At 34.7% G+C, this 21673-nt stretch overlaps 1 protein-coding gene and 1 long non-coding RNA gene across 9 annotated transcripts in view; one reads left to right on the forward strand and one right to left on the reverse strand.

The window, feature by feature from the left end:
* The window catches only part of SGCG (sarcoglycan gamma), a 104572-nt gene that overhangs the window by 19638 nt on the left and 63261 nt on the right, over positions 1-21673 (reverse strand). For 7 of the 8 annotated variants that reach the window (XM_068181290.1, XM_068181288.1, XM_068181287.1 and 4 more), the window contains 4 exons: positions 19947-20048; positions 16166-16253; positions 5876-5995; positions 375-447 (listed from right to left, as the gene is read on the reverse strand). In XM_068181290.1, coding sequence (XP_068037391.1) covers positions 375-447; positions 5876-5995; positions 16166-16253; positions 19947-20048 — 383 coding nt within the window. Of the gene's footprint in view, positions 1-374; positions 448-5875; positions 5996-16165; positions 16254-19946; positions 20049-20635; positions 20785-21673 lie in introns of those variants that run through there. The other variant, XM_068181292.1, reaches the window with a different exon arrangement.
* On the forward strand, positions 3500-12938 carry LOC137468995 (uncharacterized). Its single transcript, XR_010996298.1, has 2 exons — positions 3500-3720; positions 10810-12938. It is a non-coding gene; the product is annotated as an uncharacterized lncRNA (long non-coding RNA).

The following is a 21673-nucleotide window of genomic DNA, read 5'->3' on the forward strand; positions in this document are numbered from 1 at the left end:
TTAGTCTGCTTCCTCAGATACTAGTTTTCAAAGAACCTTGACTAATTACAGGTGAATGACATACTGCAGACAAGCAACTTATATTGTAACTAAGTAGAAAAAGTCATATTTCAAAGTCTTTCAAAACTGCAAAATAGAAGTTTACAGAAAATCTTTCCACAGGGGTTTTAAATATATTCACCATCAGCAAAAAACAATTCATAGTATATTTCAAAATTGCAGAACAATATATATGATTTTCCTTCAAAATAATAACTTGTCACATAAACCAGAAAAAAGTTATTGGCAATTCTGTGTTGAAAATCATGTCTTAAAAAATGTGAATATTTATAGAAAATAAAGTTTACTTATTAGATTTATGTATAAATTCTTACCTAAGCTGTTTAAAAGCTTCTGCTTTCACAAGTGGTGTTTCTACAGAATGTTCAAAAAGTGCTCCTTCAGGCCCTGCAAAAAAAAAAAAAAAAAAAAACAAAAACAAAAACAAAAGAAGAAAAACACTGTAATGTAACAGTTCAAATATAACACAAAAATAGCAAGAGTGTTTTTTTTAATATGGCCACTTCAATGTTGGACATCAAGATAAGAGAACGTGAAGAATTATAAGACAATTGAAATATAGCTATGTTATTACCATTGCAGCATAGGTTGGACAAATACAATATAGAAGTAATGTAAATGTATAGCTGTAAATTCTTAAAATAGTCTGAAGACAGATAAATTTTAAACTACTAGGGACAATAAAATAAGTAAATAAGATTTATACGATGTAACTTTCAATACAGTTAATAGAGATAATTAAAACCATATAAAATCTTTACAGTCCTAAATAATCATATTTATTTTAGACTGCTCCATGCATATCACAGCTTCTGTCATATAGCTTTATCAAATATTTTCCCCTATTTATAGGCAGACTTGCTGAATATGAAATGGTGTTTCTGCATGCAAAATGTTAATGACTATGAGATCAGATAGTTTACATCTTGATATATGAGTAGTTTCATTCTATAGAGGAAGAAACAGTGGGCACCCAGCCTCACCACGAGCCTCCCTGTTGGACCTGAAAATCTTCCATGGACCTCCATTTCTGCTCTCTGGAGTATTAGCATTATTTCAGTATCACCAGCCCGGTGACCACCTTCCACCTAAGCTCCACTACGATAAGGAAAATGGCTGATGTAGGATAAAAGACCCACAGCAACAGAGACAGCTCAAAAATGCAGCTGAACACCACCACCTACAGCAAGAGTGGAGCCTCTCAACTTCTGTTCCTTGGCTTTGTGAACACACTCACTTTTCTTAACTTTTGTGAATAAAAATTGGAGAGGTCTCAGGTTGAGAGACCTTCTCCAGCTTTGAGAATTCACATACCTGAGCACTTTCCAGCACTTTCCAAATATACTTTGAATATTTACATATTCAATTGAATATGTAGCAAAGCAATATATTTTAATTGTTAGGATATTAGTCAAGGTGGCTTGTCTGGCTGCTCTTTATGCCATTACCCTCTGGAAAGAATTCTGGACTGTAAAAATGCCTACGTTAGGCATTTGGGCTCTGTCTAGACAGAGAATGGCAATGGATGATTAATAAGTGCAGTGTAGATTGTATAAATGTAGTATTAGATTGTATTAAATGTGGTATAAAGGGAAAAAGAGAATTAAAAATTGGTTGGGGCAACCTCAGAGAGCATAGTGAAAGGAAAAGAAGTGAAACCAAGAAAAAACATTAAAAATGAAAACATTGCTGAAACAACTGGTAGGAAGACTGTCACTTTATGAGGACTGCAGGAAAATTCTCAGGACATCCTGAGAAGGCATGAAATGTGCTGCTTTTTCAGAAGAGTTTTAGCTGAAATCCTGATTTCTTAGAATGAAATCTCCTTGGATGGAAGAGAACAAAACAAGATACAAGAATTACCATATTAAATCACTTCAGCACTTTGAGCAATCATTGATATACTAAGCTTGAATTTAAATTTTATTTAGCTGTTGATACTCTTCTCATGAATTTAAATAGATTAATCTTTCTGTAAATTACAAACTGGCATGAAAGTAATACTGGAAAATAGAAAATTTATTAATTCAGACAGAGATTTAACCCTGCTTTATTAACATTTAATTTCATTTTCATTAACATTAAGATTATTCTCCAGCTTAAGGAATTAAAATGTTTATCAGAAAATGCTGATTTGATACAACTAGATACTTTGCAGGGATATCCTGATATGTTAAAAGTGCAGATATGGCACCTGGGGACACGATTTAGTGGTACACTTAGCAGTGCTGGGTTAATGGTTCAGCTTGGTGATCTTAAGAGTTCTTTTCCAACCTAAGTGATTCCATGATCCCATGATGCTATAAAGACAAGGAAGTGGTTACATAGATAGTATCAGTTTCATGGAAATAGCGGCTAATGGAAGAAAGAAAACAGGAAACATCAGTGTTAATGCTCTGGGCGGTGGGCAGATGGTGTAAAATGGAATGAAAAGGCTTATTTCCATATTCTAGAGCTGTCACCTCTAAGCAAGAATAAAACCTTGCCTTTAATGTGCGTAAAACTTCTTCATCAAACAGCATTAAGTTTTAACAGTATGCCACTAAAAGAAAAAAAATCTCAGGGCAGCCTTTTTTGGAAAATGGCCTTAAATTGATTTCCTGTCTTCATTTCCTAGTTTAACTGGAGTATGACTATTACTGTATTTACTATTTTATAGGCTACTGTTTATTAAGACATTGTAATTTATTCCTAAAATACACAAGAACAAGGTATTAATTTTCTCAATGACAGGACTGAATTCAGCAAGATTCATTAACACCCCACGCACCCTATCAGGCAAGGACCATTTGCCTCCTCACAGCCTAACAGAATGTTTACTCATACCCTCAAATTGCCTCCTACTTAACTTACCTTCTGAGCAGAACTGTTTAAGTTAAACACACACTGTCACATTGCACTTCAGCATTAGCTACGCAAACTGAAAACCTTTGCACAGAACAGAGTAAATACTCTAGGGGATTTTTATAAAAGACAAACAAGCAGAAGGGCAAGTAGTGAACTGGAGAAAGGGTGATATAAATATGCTTCTCCATTAAAAAAACCTGATCCTCTCTGCCATACCAGCTTTCCTTTAAGGAAAAAAAAAAGTGTAGGTATGTCACTTGGTGATGTGATTTAGAGGTGAACATAGCAGTGCTAGGTTTATGGTTGGATGTTATCTTAGAGATTTCTAACCTTTACAATTCTATGTTTCTATGAGCCTGCCATGATGGCATTATAAAGCCAGGCAATACAGTTACAAGGTGGTTTCACTGTCACCAGTGCCAACTGAATGTACAAAACCTTCCCAGAACAAAACATGGATGCTCAGCACTGCCACAGCAACATAATAAATGCCTGCAAAACACAGGTCCTTACTGAAATAATATTGAAGAGGATGCAGTTTTTGTCCATGCTCCCTCAGAAGCAGTAATTTTCACAAAGGTTTAAGCCCAGCTTCAGTTTCATATGCACTGAGATGCGTCTGTGATGTAGATGTCACAGATGAGCCAGAGGCAGTGTTTCTTTGCCTCCTCCTATGTCCTTACTGTCATCTGGGACACCCTCGTGCATCCTGCCTGGCCTCCAGCTGCCACGATCACAGGAAGCATCTACTGGAGATAAAGCGATACCATGTGGTGTTTCACACAGCCCAGGGTGTTTCACATGCAGCTGGATGTTAATGTGTGAGCACATGAGCTCAGCCTCTATCCACTATATCCAAGGCAGATGACAAGCCCTGGAGCCCTCCCCAAAGCAGAGAAGAGCATTTGGTGGGCACAAGAGTTCTGCCCGGGGCAGGCGACGGCATCTCTCCGCGCTCCAGGGAAATGTGACCACCCAGATCTGCCAGTGACCCTGCGGGGTATCAGATGCACATTCCTGGTTGAGGCTTTCCCCAGGCATTTGCTTTTCTTTGATTTGCACTGTTCTATTCTACACAGGGGCCAGAGAATGTCTGACTGAAATAGTATGAGTTGAAACATACTAACTATAGGAAAATGACAATTCTTGAGGTGTTGGATTGGATTATATTGCTCTTAGACATTTTCCTTTGTCTTGAAATATCATAAATCATACACATTTGCTCTCTGCTATATTATATTTTAGTTGAAAACTGTCAGGTTTTCTAAAAATCATTACTGAGCTTTTCATTATTCACATAAATAAGGAGAAGTAAAATCAAATAGTTCACTACACTGTACATAAAAAACTGTGAAATGTTCTTTGTGTATTTTAATCCAAGGATTATCTGTTTTTTATGGCATGAACTTTTTAAAATTTATTTCCCATTGATCTTCTTCTCTATCTAAAATGTGTAAAAATAGTCTCAGTATACATTAGTGTTACTAATTTATCCTTCATGCTAATAGTATCATTTAAATCACAATAATTTATCCTTCATGCTAATAGTATCATTTAAATCACAATTTTAATAAATTAATTTGAAGCAAAGTAGGCATGAATCCCCTCTCACTTACATTAATTTTACACTGAAATAACCCCACTGGCTTTAATGTATTTTATTTTGAATTCTACTACAGTGTAAAAAAAGAAACAGGCAATGTTTCTTAGTACAATATCTGAAGTAAATAATTATCAGTGCACTGTAAAGATTAATATTGGATGAGTGAGTCATTAATATTAGCATAACAATTTCAACTTGTGTATGAATGATTTTTACTTACTTTGAGCAGAGACAGACCTTTTCCAAATCAGTTAACAATTATGCAGTTTTTCATATCTTTGTTAAACACACTTTTCTATTTAAGTTTAGCATCCCTTGGGCAAACAATAATTATTTGATATGGTTTCCTGGTTAAACAAAGTTGTAATTTCAATTAGGTTAAAAAGTAAAAAACCTTAAGACAAGACCCTCAGGCGTAAACAAAATTTATTAACACAATTATTATAACTTAACTTTGGCTTTGAAACACTAATTGTATAGTTACTACTATATTTATAGTTTTGACAGTGAAATAATATGAATCTATTCATTAAAATTAAGACCTCAAGATTTCAGAGGACCAGTAATTAGTGAAGGCCAAACATGACAGTTGCAATCAGGTAAAAAAAAAATTAATTTAAAAGAAATGACAGAATAATTTCAATATTTCCTTTGATTGATTCTTCTGCTCAAAGAAAAAATCACACCTTGATGTATCTATTTTAATGCAACCTTACACCTAAAAAATGAAGGTTGACTTGATCAGGTTGTATGAAAGGAAGTAGCTTTTCATGTGATAACTTTGACATATTACTTTGTAAATGAGTACTTCAGTGATTTGAAGAAAAAGCCTAAGACAAACTTTTCTCTTGACAGGTGACATTTAAGATATACTACAAATATCTTCCTGTGACATATGTGCTACTCACAGAACAGAAATAGAGTAGCTTTGAAAGACAAAACCATATAAAAATATCAGAGAGATATTTCTCTCCCTAAAGCTTTCACAGATCAGAGTAGTTACTACTCAGAGTGGAATATCTAGAATTTTTTCAGCTTCGGACAGCGTGCGCTGGAAACATTAAATAATTCATAAAAAGTTACACCACTACAGTTCCAGTAACTAATGGCTTTAAAATAAAACACATACAGAGAGAAATATTTACACATTTTATATAAACATATATATATATATATATATAAATAATAAATTTGTGTTTTAAATTTTTACTGATAATTTATTGAAAAAGGTCATATTATCTTCATATTTCTGGTTCCTAATGAGGTAAAACAAGAAATTAACACATAATAACATAATTAAAAATGTCCTTTTTACTGTGCCTTTCATATGGGTATTATCTGAGCATTTCTTAAACCATTACAAACCTGTGACTCGAAGCTTATCTGTGCCAATTACAACTTCATTTTCATCCACCGTAAAAAGTGGTTTTCCATCCTTTGAGTTGATCTGAAATTGCTGACTGTGGAATTCTACCATTTTAGGACCTGCAAAACACAGTAGAATAATGCAATAATTCTGACATCTTTCTTTAATTTTCTGTATAAATTAATAATTTTAATTGGTGTGTTAATAATGTAGTAACTCACTTAAGTACACCGAAGGTCATGAAACACTCAGATATTCTAAGGACAGAGCCCTTGTAAGTTCTGAAATTTGTTAAGTCTATTTACATAATCTAATCTGTTGCTTAAAACCATACCTGGAGTCTTCCTTTATAGTTGTGTTTCCAGGGAATCTAGAAATTCCCACACAAATTGATCCAGACTAACATTCATGTTCTTGGTGTTGAAATTGCTTTTGATCAAATGAATCTATCTTTTACTTTTTTCTTTTTTTTTTTTTTTTTTTAAACAGAAACTAATTATCAAAGTCTTTGCAGCATCATCCCTTTTCATTAGGGAGGCTCAAATGCTTTAAAATTACAAACATTCCATGTAAGAGCAGGACCTCAGCTCTTCATAACAGATGCCAGTTCAGCTCCACATATCTAATAAATGCTACTGATCATGTTCTTAAGGGTTTCAAAAAGCTACAAGAATATTTGCAATTGATTCTGATACTCCAAAAATGAAAATAATATGAGCAAGAGAGACTGTGCATAGTTCCAGATCCTAAATTCACTAAAACACCCTGTTCTACAGTATTGGTTTGGTAAGCAGATAAAAATCAAACCCTTAATATTCCCTCTTCTAACAACCTTATCAATTAAAATTCACACCGCATCGAGCCTGAATATCTATTACATAGAGTTGTCATGATAAATCTATATTCAGAATTAAAATTACAGAGAATGGTCAAAGCAGTTAAGACATCTTTTCAGCAATTTTTAATAAATGTATTTCACAGACTATCCACAGGACCGAGAGGCATTGAACTGCTTCCTTCCCATTAAGAACCTGTTTTCCCATGTCTGCTCCCATAAATGTTCAATATATTCCAGGCAGAATTTCTCAAATGAAATAGGATTTTTTTTTAGATCTTATGTTAAAGGGGCATTAAATACATTCAGGTATTTTACAAAATCTGGTTGGTAGCTGGTATGAGAGAAGCACACCATGAGGCTCCATAAAAATTGCTTATTGCTTCACTCAGCAGATGCAAAACATTGACTTTAACTGTCCACTAAACACAAAGAAAGAGTTAGAGAAGCCATAATGTCCTAAACTAGGGCAACAATTTTAAGGCATAAAACCCAGTACTGATTCTACCTGAAAATGGTGAGGATAGAGGGCTGAGCTCTGCATTATGCTATGCTCTGCAGCACATGACCACCCAAGCGCAGCCTTATGGACCCCAATTTGGCTCTTCTCTAAAGCTGTTCTGAAGCCCACAACTTTATTTCTGAGAAGTATGTTGCAAAAAGTGACATCAGAAAATATCGTTGTCAAGTGAAAAGGCCTTAAACAGCATTTAAAATTTTTTTTACAACAAAACAAAGAGTTCTGGGTAAGTGAGGCAGGGATGGATCCCTGTCAATGGTTTCCTAGAGAATCTTGGCTAAGGTTTTATTTAAGGTCCCTTCCAACCCAAGTCATTTTACGGTTTAGTGATTGATTGTTCCTGTTTGTGCCCAGCAACAATAATGAAACTGGCCTTTTATGTAGTGTAGCTAGATCCTTGTGTTTTCAAACAAATCAAAGATCTGAGTAAAATGGATATTATCAACTTTACCAGTGCAGGGGCTGGTCCCTCATCCTTCCCATTCATCCAACCCCATGATTTTTAAAGCTAGCTTAATTAAGGAAAAACTCTGCAGGCACTGTGAGAGCACTCACTGAACATTTTATATGTTCCAAAGGTACTTTAACTTGTCTCTCTTTGGAACTCCAACTCATGGCCTTGCCCATGCTGGATTTGCATTCAGAATGAATCTTTAACAAGAATCTTTAGGTCCACAGTTTTCTTAACACAAGTGCCCCACTAATGTTAGACAAGGATTGTCCTATAGATAATCTTCATTATCAGAGAATGGTATGAATAATAACTGATGTATTTTAAATATTAAGAGGGAATGCTAGGGTAAACAAAATTCAAACATATGTTTTATTCATGCTAGAGATGAGACATATCAGGGTTTCAAAAAGAAATAATAGGCTTTTACATAAATGGGAATAAGTGTATGTATTGAAAAGTAGCTATTAATTTCTCTCAATGATATTCCACAAAACACAAACTAGCTATATTGCAATAACACTAATTGTATCATAATCCCAGTGAGCTTAATCTTCAACTCACAAAAAGCAGCCAAACTCAGTATCTGAAAGTGTAATCTCCTAATGTTTAAATGTGTTTTGTTTAACACCCTAGTGTATTAACTACATATGAGTCAACTAATACTATATAATCATACATATTTGCTGATAAAATCCTACAATTAAAATGCAACCTGACTGAATGCAGGTTATAGAAAGTATTTGTTTTCTGCTTGCTGTCAAATGTGTCACATGAATTTCCAGGTCAATGAGTTATTCTTGCTAATCAGGCTGATCATTGCCCATTGTTTCTGTGTGTTTCCTCCTTTAATGTGCAGTCCTGAAGCAGACCTTGTAAGTGATCTTCAAATTACATACCTCTTGACACTGAAGATGCTGCTTCAAATGGTATTTTTTTTTACCAAAAAGAAACTGACATACTGCTAAACAGTCTTCATTTTCATTTGTCCTCACTCTTTACTTCCCTAGAGATTTTCCAGGGAAGGAAGCTCTTTTGTTTAGTAATTCCATTTCAGTTGAAAAGCATTTTAATAAACTGTCTTCTACTGCTACACAACCTTTGAATTCCAGGCCAATACAAATATAGATGTACCAGACAGCAAAGGATATTCTGTCAAAAACAGGGCCAGACATAAAATAAATATCTGCAAATTCTTAATGCCAATGAAATCTGAGGAGTCTGAAATTTGAAGAGTCTGCCTACATGTTACCAGCAGGCAGACTCTTCAAATAGTTAGTTCAGCCAAATACTAAGCATTTTTAGTGTGGCTTTAGATCTTTCAGAAGAAAAGGCTTTCCAACACTGGATTTACTTCTATCATTAAGTAATTTAATATATTTTATTTTCTTATTCTCTTTTCTTATCTGTCATTTCCAATTAACCTATGGCTGTCAGCTACTCTGTATGCTTTGCTCTTCTCCTACCACCTAGAATCATTGAAGTATTGGGTATAAACTAAAATCCTGAGTGCTCTCTGGTATTCCTATGCAATTTCCTTTTTTAGTTGATTTTTATTAAACTAAAGCACCTTACTTAAAATAAGATCTCATTAAAAGTGTATTTAAAATGTAATACTCCTACAGATTCAGTTCTCATTCCATGAATGATAGAATACAATACCAATAAATGTAAAGTCCTTACTTTCAGAAACATAAAATTAGTTATATTTTCATATGAAACATATGGTATTTCATTAGAACAAAGGTATTACTACAGAGAATGTGTACCTTCCACATATACATTTTATGTCCATAACATACATATCTTATAGGTTTGAACAACAACTCTAATACATGAATAGAACACTTGCTGCTCCTGTTTCCCCTTTTTCTCTCAGTTCTCCTTTTATGCAATGGATGAAACAATTATGTCCTCTCAGATCAAAGTAAGAGTGCCTTACTGTCACCACTGTTTATACTTTGTTGTGATCTCTGATTGAACACAAGTCTAGAGATCTTTAAAAATTGGTCACCTTTTCTCACAGGCTTAATGAATCCAAATTTTGTTGCATGATGAATTTCAACAGGAAAAGCTGAAACACACAATACTCAGACAGACAAGGTGAAAAGGAAAATACTAAAGGAGATGAGGCATGATAATTTGAAACCCTGTATGTAGAGAGGATAGCTGATCTGAGTCTCTGATTCCTAAGTGAGTACTTTAACTACTTTATTGTCTGTATAAAGGATATTATTCTTCCTCCTTTCCTCTTTTTTTTTTTTTTTAAAAAGAAAGCCATGAGTGTACTTTCATAAGGTCAACTCGTGCACTGTGTTTTAGCAGTATTCTAAGCATACCTACTGGATCTGGGCAGAGGACAGTGTGAGAGGACCAGCTGAACAGATAGGGCATGATTCACTTCACAACATAGCTGTCTAGTACCATTATACATTCTTTTGTGTTCTCTGCCTGGCCTTCAGCTTATTTCAGATGTCCTAGAGTGTCTAGGACTTCTATATCAGACCAGAAGTCTGATGTGGGGTCTGTAAGCAACATGAGCCCTTCTAGCATGTCAGCTGAAGACTGGGCAAGATGGAATCACAGAAGAATGCAAACCAGAGGTCACCTCTCTATGCCCTACCTCCTAACCACAGCAGGGTCAGATCAGCTGGGAGTTAGATAAAGGTGCTCAGGGTCTTGTCCAGATGAAATTTTAATACCTCTGAGGAAGGGGATTTATCAGCCTCCCTGAGCAATCTCTTCTCATGGTTAGCCATGGAACAGTGGTGATTTTCCCCCACCCCTTCTATTCAGTAGCATTTTGCCTCTCTGCAACCCGTGACCATTACCTTTTGCCCTCTTGCTGTGCACCTCAAGTCTGGATTCATGCTAGTGATTGGACAGCAGGAAATGGCCTCAACCAAGAGAGGCTCAGATTTGATAACAGGCTACCCAGGGAAGTGGGTTCAGAAGCGTTAAAAAAATGCGTAGATGTGGCACTTTGTGATATGCTTTAGTTGGCAAGGTGGTATTTGGTCAAAGGCTGGACTTGACCTTGGAGGTCTTTTTCAACCTTAATGATTCTATGATTTATTTTGTCTCTAGCCCTCCTAGTATCGGGTGCCAGTTAGAAGCTGTCCTTCAGCTTTCTCTTCTTGCAGGTTAAACAAACACAACCTCTTCAGACTCTTACACTTCATGTGCTTCCACTCCCTGGCCATGTGAACAGCTCCCGGTGGGCACCTCCTCTGCTGGCTCGCAGCTCCGTCCCACTGGAGAGGGCTCCACAGTATTCCAGCCGCAGCCTCCCAGGTGAGGGATGGTGCAGCCCAGTGTGCTCCTAGTGCTCATTGCCACAAGGCTGCACTGCAGGTACATGTTCAAGATGTCCTTCAGGATTGGGGGTGTCTTCTGCAGACCTGCTGCACAAAGATAGGGGTGTGGCTTCTCCTTTGGGCAGGAGCTGCCATCAGGGTTCAAAACTGCTGTTGCATCTGAAGTGACTAGGATTTTAGATGTACCTGATTATCCAAATTCTATCTTAGATTATAGTCTCAGTAAATTTCAGCTGCTTTAGCTAACCTTTACAAATTCATCTAACATTAACTACTGCCAAAAATTCAATTGTTTTTGGTGCAGAAACTATCCTCACCTTTAGCAGTAACTATTACCTTCCAATTACCATCCAATTACTTATGTTAATGATTACTGTACCACTGAAACCAAAATATATTTGGAAATTTAATAAAACTGCTAAAATTGAGAAGGTTAAAAAACCTTTAATAATTCCCCTTTTTCACCTATTTTGAATTATTTCCTCCTACTGGAATAAAGAGACAATAAAGCTACTCAGATGAGTAATTGCTCTCTGATGAGAGACAAGTATCTCCCAAATGGTTATTTTCCAAATAAAAAATGGTTTTCCAAATATTAGTGGGCTTTTTTCAGAGCCAAACTCTGTAAAATTATGGCCTCTTTTAGACTAAGTGAGAAAAAAAAGTGACAGCATAGGATTCAAGTCCCTGAACAAGGTTAAACTTCCCCTTAATATGATGCTGTCATGTTTAACAAGTAGGCAATGCACATTATCATAGAATCACAGAATGGTCTGGGATGGAAGGGACGGTAAAGAATGTGTATTTTCAACCCCCTGAAATGGGAAGGAGCACCTTCCACTAGATCATGTTTCTTAAAGCTCCATCCAAGCCTGGTCTTGAACACTTCCAGGGATGGGGCAGCTACAGTTTCTCTGGGCATGCTGTTCCAGTGCCCCTCCACCCTCATACTCACTATCTGATTAACTCCTGGAGGATGTTTTAATTCTGGCTTAAGTCAGTCTGACTGTGAACACCATCATAAATTTCTTCATAAAGATTATCATATTTGGGAACAGGGTGTGCATATCTTGCTATGGTAAGCACCTTACTCTACATGGTGCTTAGACCATCAATGATGGTTTTTTCAGAAAAGGAAACTTTTCCTTTGAGTCTGAATATTAAACGACAGTTTGATTTGCTTAGCTAGCTCTCATTTAAACATATCTTGAATATTTCTTACTGTTTTCTGCCATTTGTTTTAATTCTTTTCAACATGATATACATTCAAATACTCAATGGTCTCCCAAAAGACTAAAATCATTTGTATTTAATGCATATTAAAAAGCATGTGCATTTCATGCATATTCTCTTAAAAAGGAGAATTGGTTAAAAGGTCTGTAGAATGTTTTAGCAGCCACCTGTCATTCTCTAAATCTTATCTATCTAACCAAATTTTAATTTTAAATAAACTAGCATGCATATCTTTACATGATCAGATTCACTGATAGCTAAAATTTTTATACTTTAGGAAATAAACATTCCTACTTTAATCCTTTTCAAATAAATACTCTAAATTCTTGATCATAGAAATACTTAATCACCTCAAAAATACTTCAATGAATTTTCAGATTTATCCTTCTATTAATTGCTCCTATGTTGTATCTTCCTTTCTTATAGCCCAGCTGGACAGCAATTGAAGTTGTGCAAATAATCATCTTGCAGACAAAGATCTTCAAGGAATACGTTCTGCCTTTTATCTTAAAGATAAGAAAGAATTTATTTGGACAAAAATGGTATTTTAAATGAAAGACTTCTGGGAAAAATAAAGAAGGAAAAGCTAAATGATTTAACAATGTTATTAAGTTTATGAAACTGGCTTCAGGGTTGTCCCCGCGAAAACAAGATCAAACTCTTCTTAGTCATCATGCTTCCTTAGGACAGTTTTCTTCATCCTATGCCTCTTATGAAAAAATACCATCACTTGAAAAGAAATATGCTGATAAGAAAACTGTACATGATATGACTTTGGAAAGCAGTAGTTTTCTAAATGGCAATTATCAGTGCTAAAGCAATATATGATGTACTGACACTGATCTGTTTCCTCAGAATGTTGTTCCAATATGAAAAAAGAGATAGTACAAATACTCTCATTGTGACAGCTGTTCAGATTAGAGTCTATGAAAATAGACTCTAAGCAGAATTCTGTTTTCACACTGCATAAGCCATTTTGACTTTCACCATATTCCCATGCTTTCTGAGTGAAGCTGATTTCATGCTTAACAATGCAGAACAGCTTCATAATCCAACTATCTAAATAAATTCCTACAAGCTTCAAACACTTTAAAGTGAACACCTGACCTAAGATACTGATGTTACTATTCCCTGGTGTAAAAAACTGAACTAGGACGAAGATCAGCAATCCATTCTACTGGAATCTGTGCCCACAAACCTTTCATGACTTTGGAAACCTTCTTTTTTCTTTTTTTTTTTTAAGTTTAAAATTTTTTCTTAAATTTTCTCCTGAAAAAGATATATTACAAGGAGAACTTAGGGTCTTATGTAGGTTGAAACCTCCTTAGATAATTCTTGAAAGACAGATATCTTAAAAATCTGGTCCTACTTTTCATCAGAGACAGCTGGAAACATGCTGTTCTTCATTGACTTATTATCCATGACTGGAGCAGAACTGCAAAAGCTAACTGTATTATTTTCATCTGCTGATAAGCTGTACAAAGAAGTCTATGTTTAGGTAAAACATCATTTACTGTTTGATACCAATGTTGCTCTTAATGGTTTAATAATTGATTATATAGTCTATATGTTTCTTTTATACGTATTTATCACCACTCATTATTGAAAAAGTTTGACAAGTTTTTTGCACTACGTTGATTTATTATTGCTCAGGATATAAATCACAAGTGCTGCATTGCTCTTTTATTCTAGGATTGAATAAGGCTTTGAAGTGGTTAAGAACAGAAATCTTGGACATCACAATTAGCAGCTTTCTTGGATTACCAAAGAAAGTTCTAGATATTTCAATTTTGAAAGTTGATAAGCAAGGTGTAACAATGACACCTGAATCTTATTCATGATTTTAAGGAGAGGAGCTATTCTAGTGAGAATATTTACCATCTGTTCTGTACACATTGTTGTCTTGCCTATAAGCAACTCTCTCCACAACTTTCTGAATTACCTATGACTATGAATCCTGTACATTCCCAGAACTATGCTTTGCATACATTCCTTCCTTGCTATCTGTTGGCCAACATCTTTCTAAGTCCCATTTCTCTTAGAAATATTAGCAAAGGAATCCCTTTCTTTAAATAAAGCTCTTATTTCCTTTTGTGTTGCTTTGTTCTTGTTTATTTGCAAACAATAATTAAAACAAAATGGGTATTTTTGTCATCCAGGGGGCCACTGAAATAAAAAAAGAGTAAAGAATATTTTGGTTGTTTTTTTTTTAATTATGATCCCTATTATTTTGAAAGTATTATTTTCCTGGCAAGCAGTTTTTGAAGTATTTGCATTTATGGAGACTTCTGAAAGCAGTGTAATTTTGGGTGACAGTACAAAACTCAGTATCTACATCACTTTGATTTAAAAAAACAATGTCCAGACAACTCCTCCAAAAGGTATTTCATGCAGATGAACCGAGGGGCATGTAGAATCTTTAAAGCCAGAGTGATCATGTTGAAATTTGCTAAAATTTTATGTCTTTTTTGTATATCTGTGATTCATGAGGGAATGCATAATATGTGCCTATTATCTTCATAGGGGGAATTTCACAGAAACTCAAGTAAAGATTTGTTTCACATCTCTCATGTGAATTACTTCTGTTGAAGATTGGGTATTTAAATCATTCTTAGTAAGTTATTAAATTCTCTTGAGAGATCATTTGAATCACACTTTCCATGAGTTAAAAGGTATTTTTGTTATAAACTTGTGAGAGATGCTATATTGTCATCTCAGGAATAACTCCAAGCTTATCTATAGGACTTCACAATTGCAACTAGTCCTATTTATAAGAGGACTAGAGTTTTAAGACATAATTCCAGCATATTGGCAATTATGGAAGATATAAACTCTTTAGCAAACTCTTGTGCATATAAGGTGAATATGCCACACACCTATTTATCACACTCCTTTTGATAAATACTTAGAGGTATTTTCTTAAGTCATTCAGATCCTTATAATCGACTGAATTAAAAAAAGGAATTTGAAAACATTTAAAGGCTGAAGTGTGATTGATTGTATAATTATACGTTTTTTAAGGGGAACAACAGGCTTCTTTATATATTTTTTCCTTTTGTTAGAAAACAGTGAAGCTTGCAAAATATTATATGAATTGAAATGGTAGTCTTCAAACAGGAGTTGTCACAGAAGTTACACAGTCTCAACAGCATTGAAAAGATGCTCATCAATGCTCTGCTGGATCCCAATTTAGTAAACTACTTAAACATATCAGGTTAGGCTACAGTCAAATGAGCAGGATTTATGCTTTGCTGCCTGAAGACCTTGTAAGAAATGCATTAATAACTTGTTACATTTTTCTCCAATGTCAAATCGAGGTTGAAAAATAGTAACAAAGCTAAGAAAAATTTTGTCATAGCTTACACATATTGTTGCCATTATTGCCTTAAAAATATGATTTAAAATGTAAGGTCAGCTTATTTTTGCTGCCAAGATCTCTCACTTTTATCTGTCTAGATCTATAGATTTCACTGAGTAAACCAATGTATTTTACTACTACCACAGATAGTAAAAGATATAAATGTCTGAGTGTTGAACTTGAATTTTTTTATGATGTCTGCTTCAACGTATTAGTTCTGGAATACTAAGAAATAAAGAGAGACTCCAGCCATGTTTACTTGTTGAATTTTCTCAGAAATTGATTTGCAACTATCAATAGATATTTACACAAGGAAAAAAGGGTAACTTTTGCAGAGACCTTTCTTGCACAACTCTGCAATAAAGAAGTGCTTCAAATTTTTAAAGAATTATTGCTTAACTGAGAAATTGAAAATATGATGCTGCTTTTTACTAAGTGGCAAGTGAAGTATTCAAATATGACCATAATAGTAATAAATAATCACGTGTTTAGTGCTTTACATTCTCAAATCTCTATACAAATATTCATTACAATGTATCCAAAGCAGTGGACATGGAATAATCCCTCAGACTTACCCACATTTAATCTGCCTGTGACTTCCCCATTTGAATTGCGAGCATTCACAGTCACATTATGAGTAGACTGGAGAAGCAATGACGAGTCCTGAAATATGGAGAAAGAAAAAAATATGTTGGACAGTAAAATTAGAATTGTAAACCATTTACAAAATTTAGTCTAGTGCTGGTATCAACACAGTCACTGAAAGGTCTTTGCAGCTACAAAACTATCCACAGATCTCATCAAATAATCTGGGCAGATATTTCTGATTACTACAATTAAAACATATTTAAAATAAGAAAAATAATTAAAGGTGAAGTTAAAAAATAAAATTCATCAGGTGAACAAAATCTGTGTTGCTGGACCAATGAAAATGGCTGCTAACATTTTATCTCTTGGAAAAAATGCTTTAGTACTAGGTTTACTACCCTTCAGTACATAACTGAGACTCCTAGAAAGCCATTTAATTGAGTGGGAGCACTCCACTTTGAGAATTCATATCATTGTACTAACTTGGTGAGAAACATGCATGTGCATTCTGCTTCCTCAATGGTCCACGCAGTCTGTCGGCTGTGGCCTAATTTTGGCACCTGGGACTAACTCTCCAGGCAAGGAAGCTGCAACAGTGAGTGATGGAGAGCGTGGCAGGCTGACTAAATCAATACTGACTTTTACAGATGAGAGTACAGGTGATTTTCAGGGTAATCATAGTGGCCACTGCCTTCACTTGACATTAAGTATCAGAAAATTATCTGGGGACACAAAATCTTATCATGCTCATTTGGATCAGCAAACTGTAAATAGCAGACTGGTAGACTTCAAAAACAGGGGAGGAAGTTTTCTGCAGTACAGGTGCTTTCATACTAAAGCATGCTTTGTGTCTGAAGGACAAGAACACAGTAAGAGATAAGAAGTGCCTACACAGATCTCAGTTGCCAAAGTATCAGTGAATACACGATATGAAGAGGGTATCAGCAAGCTGCCTGCTTTGTGACCTCAGTGGAGATACCCATTCCTAAATAAATGAGTTCCTAACTACTGGAATATTATTAAAAGATCAGCCTCTTTCACAGCTATGGCTTCTAGTTACTTTTCCGCACTCACCACAGACTATGTAGTACCTTGATGGGATAACCCCAAGGCATATCCTCATCTCAATTTAATGCTTAGAGTAGGAGACAGCCTGAGAGTTTTAAACACTTTTTATGTGATGAATTTTACTACAAACTCTTATTTAGTAACACAACCACAAACCTGATTAAAAAGTAATAAAATAGAAGCAATACAAACTCTTATTTAGTAACAGAACCACAAACCTGATTAAAAAGTAATAAAATAGAAGCAACACACAATTTGGACTCAAACGTACACGTTTTAAAAAAAAACCAAACCAAACAACATCTTACAAGCAGGTAAGAAAGGCTCTCAATAGAAGTCATTAAGTGAGCAAAAGAAATGAATCTCACTTTACAAATTATATCGGGAAAGCATGAAAGCTCGCAGAATTAACATAAATAATGAAAAGTCTACGGAAAAAAGTAAGCCATGTGTTAGAATGAACATTAATGGCAGTAAGTTAGTATGAAGTGGAAAAAGATGGCCAATAAAGATTGGGGATTGGGTAAATATCGTACATTTAAGTAAATCTGCTAAATCACCCACAAGGCTGGGCATCTTTATTGCATTTATTTGATTGCCTTTGGCTGATTTGAAAAATAATTTAGTAATTTGTGATACCAAATGAAAATGTGAATAAACTGTACTCTAGAACTGCTACTGCCACACGTGTGGTTTTGACTAATTAAAATATAGTAACATATTTAAAAATGCTTGTCTTTTATCTTTCCATGAAGATGTTTTAGCAAAGGTACGATGGTCTTGTCCACAGCTCTGTGTTGGACTCATACTGAAGGCATAAACTTGTAATAGGCTCCAGAGACAATGCACAGCAAGTAGATTTTCTGCTACATATTTTCTTAGCACTTTGGAGACCTCATTAGGTGAGAAAATCTGTTAGGAGACTGCAAGGAGAAAACTATTAAGGCAAGGGAGAAAACTGCTTTGAAAGCTGAGAGGGGGCCCGGTTCTCCAAGACAAATTTAGGAAAAGAAAGCTTAACAAATAAGTAATGTTATGAGAATAAACACATAAATGACAACTCAGGAGACCAAGCTGTAGGCAATGAAGCCTTTAGAGAGTACAAATATTTAGAAAAGCAAGGATACAAACAAAAAACCTCAGATGAATTGTCAGTAGGCAGAAAGAAGCAGTAGCCTGAAGGCTCTAATTAATGCACGCTACTAATGATCATGACGGATCATTGGACAGGTAAGCTTATATTAGATGCTGCCACACCTCTTTTTCCTATATTGTATTAAATGTATTAAGAGCTGAAAGGAATATTAAGAGAGCACAAATGGTAACTTAACACTGCATAACGATCTTTGGGACTAGAGGGAGTTCTTAAACATTAGCTGTAGTGGTCTTAAAAAGTTACATGTCTTACTGGATAAACAACCTCAAGGGAAATTCACCAAAGCACATAAATAGTTTTCTCACTGCCTGTGAGGCAGAAAAGAATACAGCACAAGAAGTTAAATGGAAATACAGATATCGTAATGGAATTCTACTGTCTTAATTAAGAGCTGTTCCTGAAACTGGAAATACTTGTTGCAGAAAGAGAGAAAAAGAAAAGCTCAATGTAAGTAATATATGTTGTATTGATTAAATTTTGGTAATCAAGCATGTTAACAACCTCATTCTGATAAATTTATTTACATTTTCTCTTGCTATAGCAATATATATACACACTAACTTTTTTCCTAGGTTCAGAAAGGTCTCTTGGCTGGCTATTTCTTCTCAATTACATGTTTTAAGATATGAAAGAGCCATATTTGGCTTTTATTGTCACCGAATAGTACTTCATTCAATGAAATGTCCCACTGGTTGATGATAATAGTTGCAAAATAGAAAACTTTATTTTGTGTGATGCTGGACTATGGAAAATAGTTCTGAAAAATATTTATTTTATTGGCCAGAAGCAGACATCTCTCTACAAAAAATTCACTGGAATAAGTTTCAGAGTCCCCCTGGATAATTAAAATCCAAATCAGATTCTCTCTTCCTTTTTCCAAACCCACAACTTCCATACCTCTCCCATTCTCAGTGACATTTTAAAGTCAATGATTTTGATAAATATTTGACCAAGTACGGTATTCCTTTTTTTCCTCACTAGTAATAACAACAACAAACTTTTCTGTCTAGGTGAACTAGATTAAATACTATGTCTTTCCATTTAGACTTGTAAATTTTATATACATAAATATATAAACATGCCAGACATTTCATGGCTTTGTCCTTGAAGTGAAAAAACCTATATATTTTAGAGAAATCATAACTTTTCCATTAGGATCCACTAATTTTAGAGATATTGAAACTATTCTGTAGTGGATGAATAAATAGAACAACAGCATCCTAGGGAAGCCTGTATTAAAAAATAATCCCAGTAAAAATAATGAAAACCTTTTTATACACTCCTCAAGTTTTAGCATTACTTACATATGATAACAATTATAATTCCTGTTTGAGCTGCTTATCACATGCCTAAAAGACAAATGTTAATTCTGACAAAACATCATAACGCTGAGCTTGTAAAGTTTGCAGAAATATGTGTGTATACAGATATACACGAACATACATCTATATATGGGGTTTTTTCCTGACATGACAGGAATCATGGAATGTTCCATTATTCAGAAGTGCATTCATTTTGTTTAGCATTTTTGCAAGATTACTCACCACTCTCGAATGGATTTCTTTGGCATAAAGAGGGAATAAGAATTCAGATTCCCCTTCCAGTCGAAGGCCTTCTTTTGTGACACGCAGGTGTCCCATTCCAGTCTGAGGAGAAGATGCGAGAATTATGCACAATTTACTATGGTTGCTGTATTTATTTTGTGTTCTTTTCATTAATTAAACATTTTCAGAACTGCCTGCCTCAAGTCTACTGATAAATATCCAAATAGTAATGCATCTAGAATTTTGAGAATACCTTTTTTTTTCCCAGGAGTAATTGGAGTAATTGTCTCTCCTGAGAAATTGCAGGTTTCACGAAGTTATCAAACTTGGTTTGGTTTTTTTGTGGTTTTTTTTTTTTTTGGGTGGGTGGGAGTGTGTGGAGTGGAAATTCAGTTTTATTGTCATTAAGTTAAAAAGAAGTGCATTTGTATTGGCTGTGCTGAAACAGCTTTTGTACTTGCCCTCTAAATATGTAATGAACAATAAATTTTTACATATGAGTACCCACATAAAAAACCTTACATTAACATCTCAGAGTTCATTCTATCAATAATGTAAACCTGCAGAACAGACAAAGGGATTTTTATTTGCTTTCGTTTTCAGCAATAACTTCTTTTTAATTAAGTTTTAATTCATTGGCTTAGTTTTTTTCTCCTTCAGTTGTAGGTCAATATCTCATTATCATATACCTTTTTTCCTATCAGCTGCTTCTCAGTTTTCTCATCCTTTCTTCCTCAGTCCATCCTGCTTTCAGCCCAATTATTCTTTCCAGCTGATATCTCCTTTATTTGTTTTTATTTCCTTTCTTCATTATCATAGAATTGATAATGTGAAAAATGAGTGAGGAATCACTTTGGTAAGTACATCTGAGGGTTTGCAGGTTTCAGCTGCAAGGTATTTCACAGGTATTTAGCTAACTTGTAATGGATTCACCCCTTTCCCAGACATAAAGAGTTACAGAAAACTTGCCAAAAAAAAAAAAAAAGCCAAACTAAGAAACAACCTTCCAGCAAGGTCACATGAAAATATTTCAAGACAACTGCTGCAAACTACAAGGAACAGATGGAAGGGCTAAATAAAAAACAATAAACCCAAAAAAGTATTTTCACTCCAGTTTTCAGGTAGTTCATGTAAGCAGAAGAGATACATAACAGGCCACCGATTATGCATCAATAAATTGTTCATCTAATGAATTATGCTTGCCACTGAGAAAAGTTATAATTGAAGAGATGGTAATTGCTTTTAAATATATGCTCTGACTAATCAGATTATGTATGTATATACGTAATGCTAAGTAACATATCAAACCAGCCTTCAATGAAAAATCGTAGCTGTTTTTTTAGCAGGTCTGAAAGGAGATAAAGAGAGAAACAAGTTTTGCTTAAATTCCATAAGGGAAGAATTGTTCATTCACTCCACTGGAGAGTACAATCACAATTCTTACTCAACAAGATTTGCTTCAGGAAAGAGGCTTTTGGAACAGCTATTTATGGATTCTGTTTTTCAGGATCAAATATTTTACTGTTTTGAAATATATAATGTACTGACTTTTCTCAGTGAAAACAGATACTGTTTCCAAATTCTAGACCACTGCAAAGCTTTTAAAAAGTGCCCAGTATATATTGATACATCTCATAAGGCAAAACTAAAATAATACCTATGATGAGCTTTTATAATGACAATTCCTAGCCAGCACTGACTGATTTAGAAATATGTTTTTCTAGCAA

Source organism: Anomalospiza imberbis, chromosome 2, assembly GCF_031753505.1.
Source record: "Anomalospiza imberbis isolate Cuckoo-Finch-1a 21T00152 chromosome 2, ASM3175350v1, whole genome shotgun sequence".
Classification (NCBI taxonomy): domain Eukaryota; kingdom Metazoa; phylum Chordata; class Aves; order Passeriformes; family Viduidae; genus Anomalospiza; species Anomalospiza imberbis.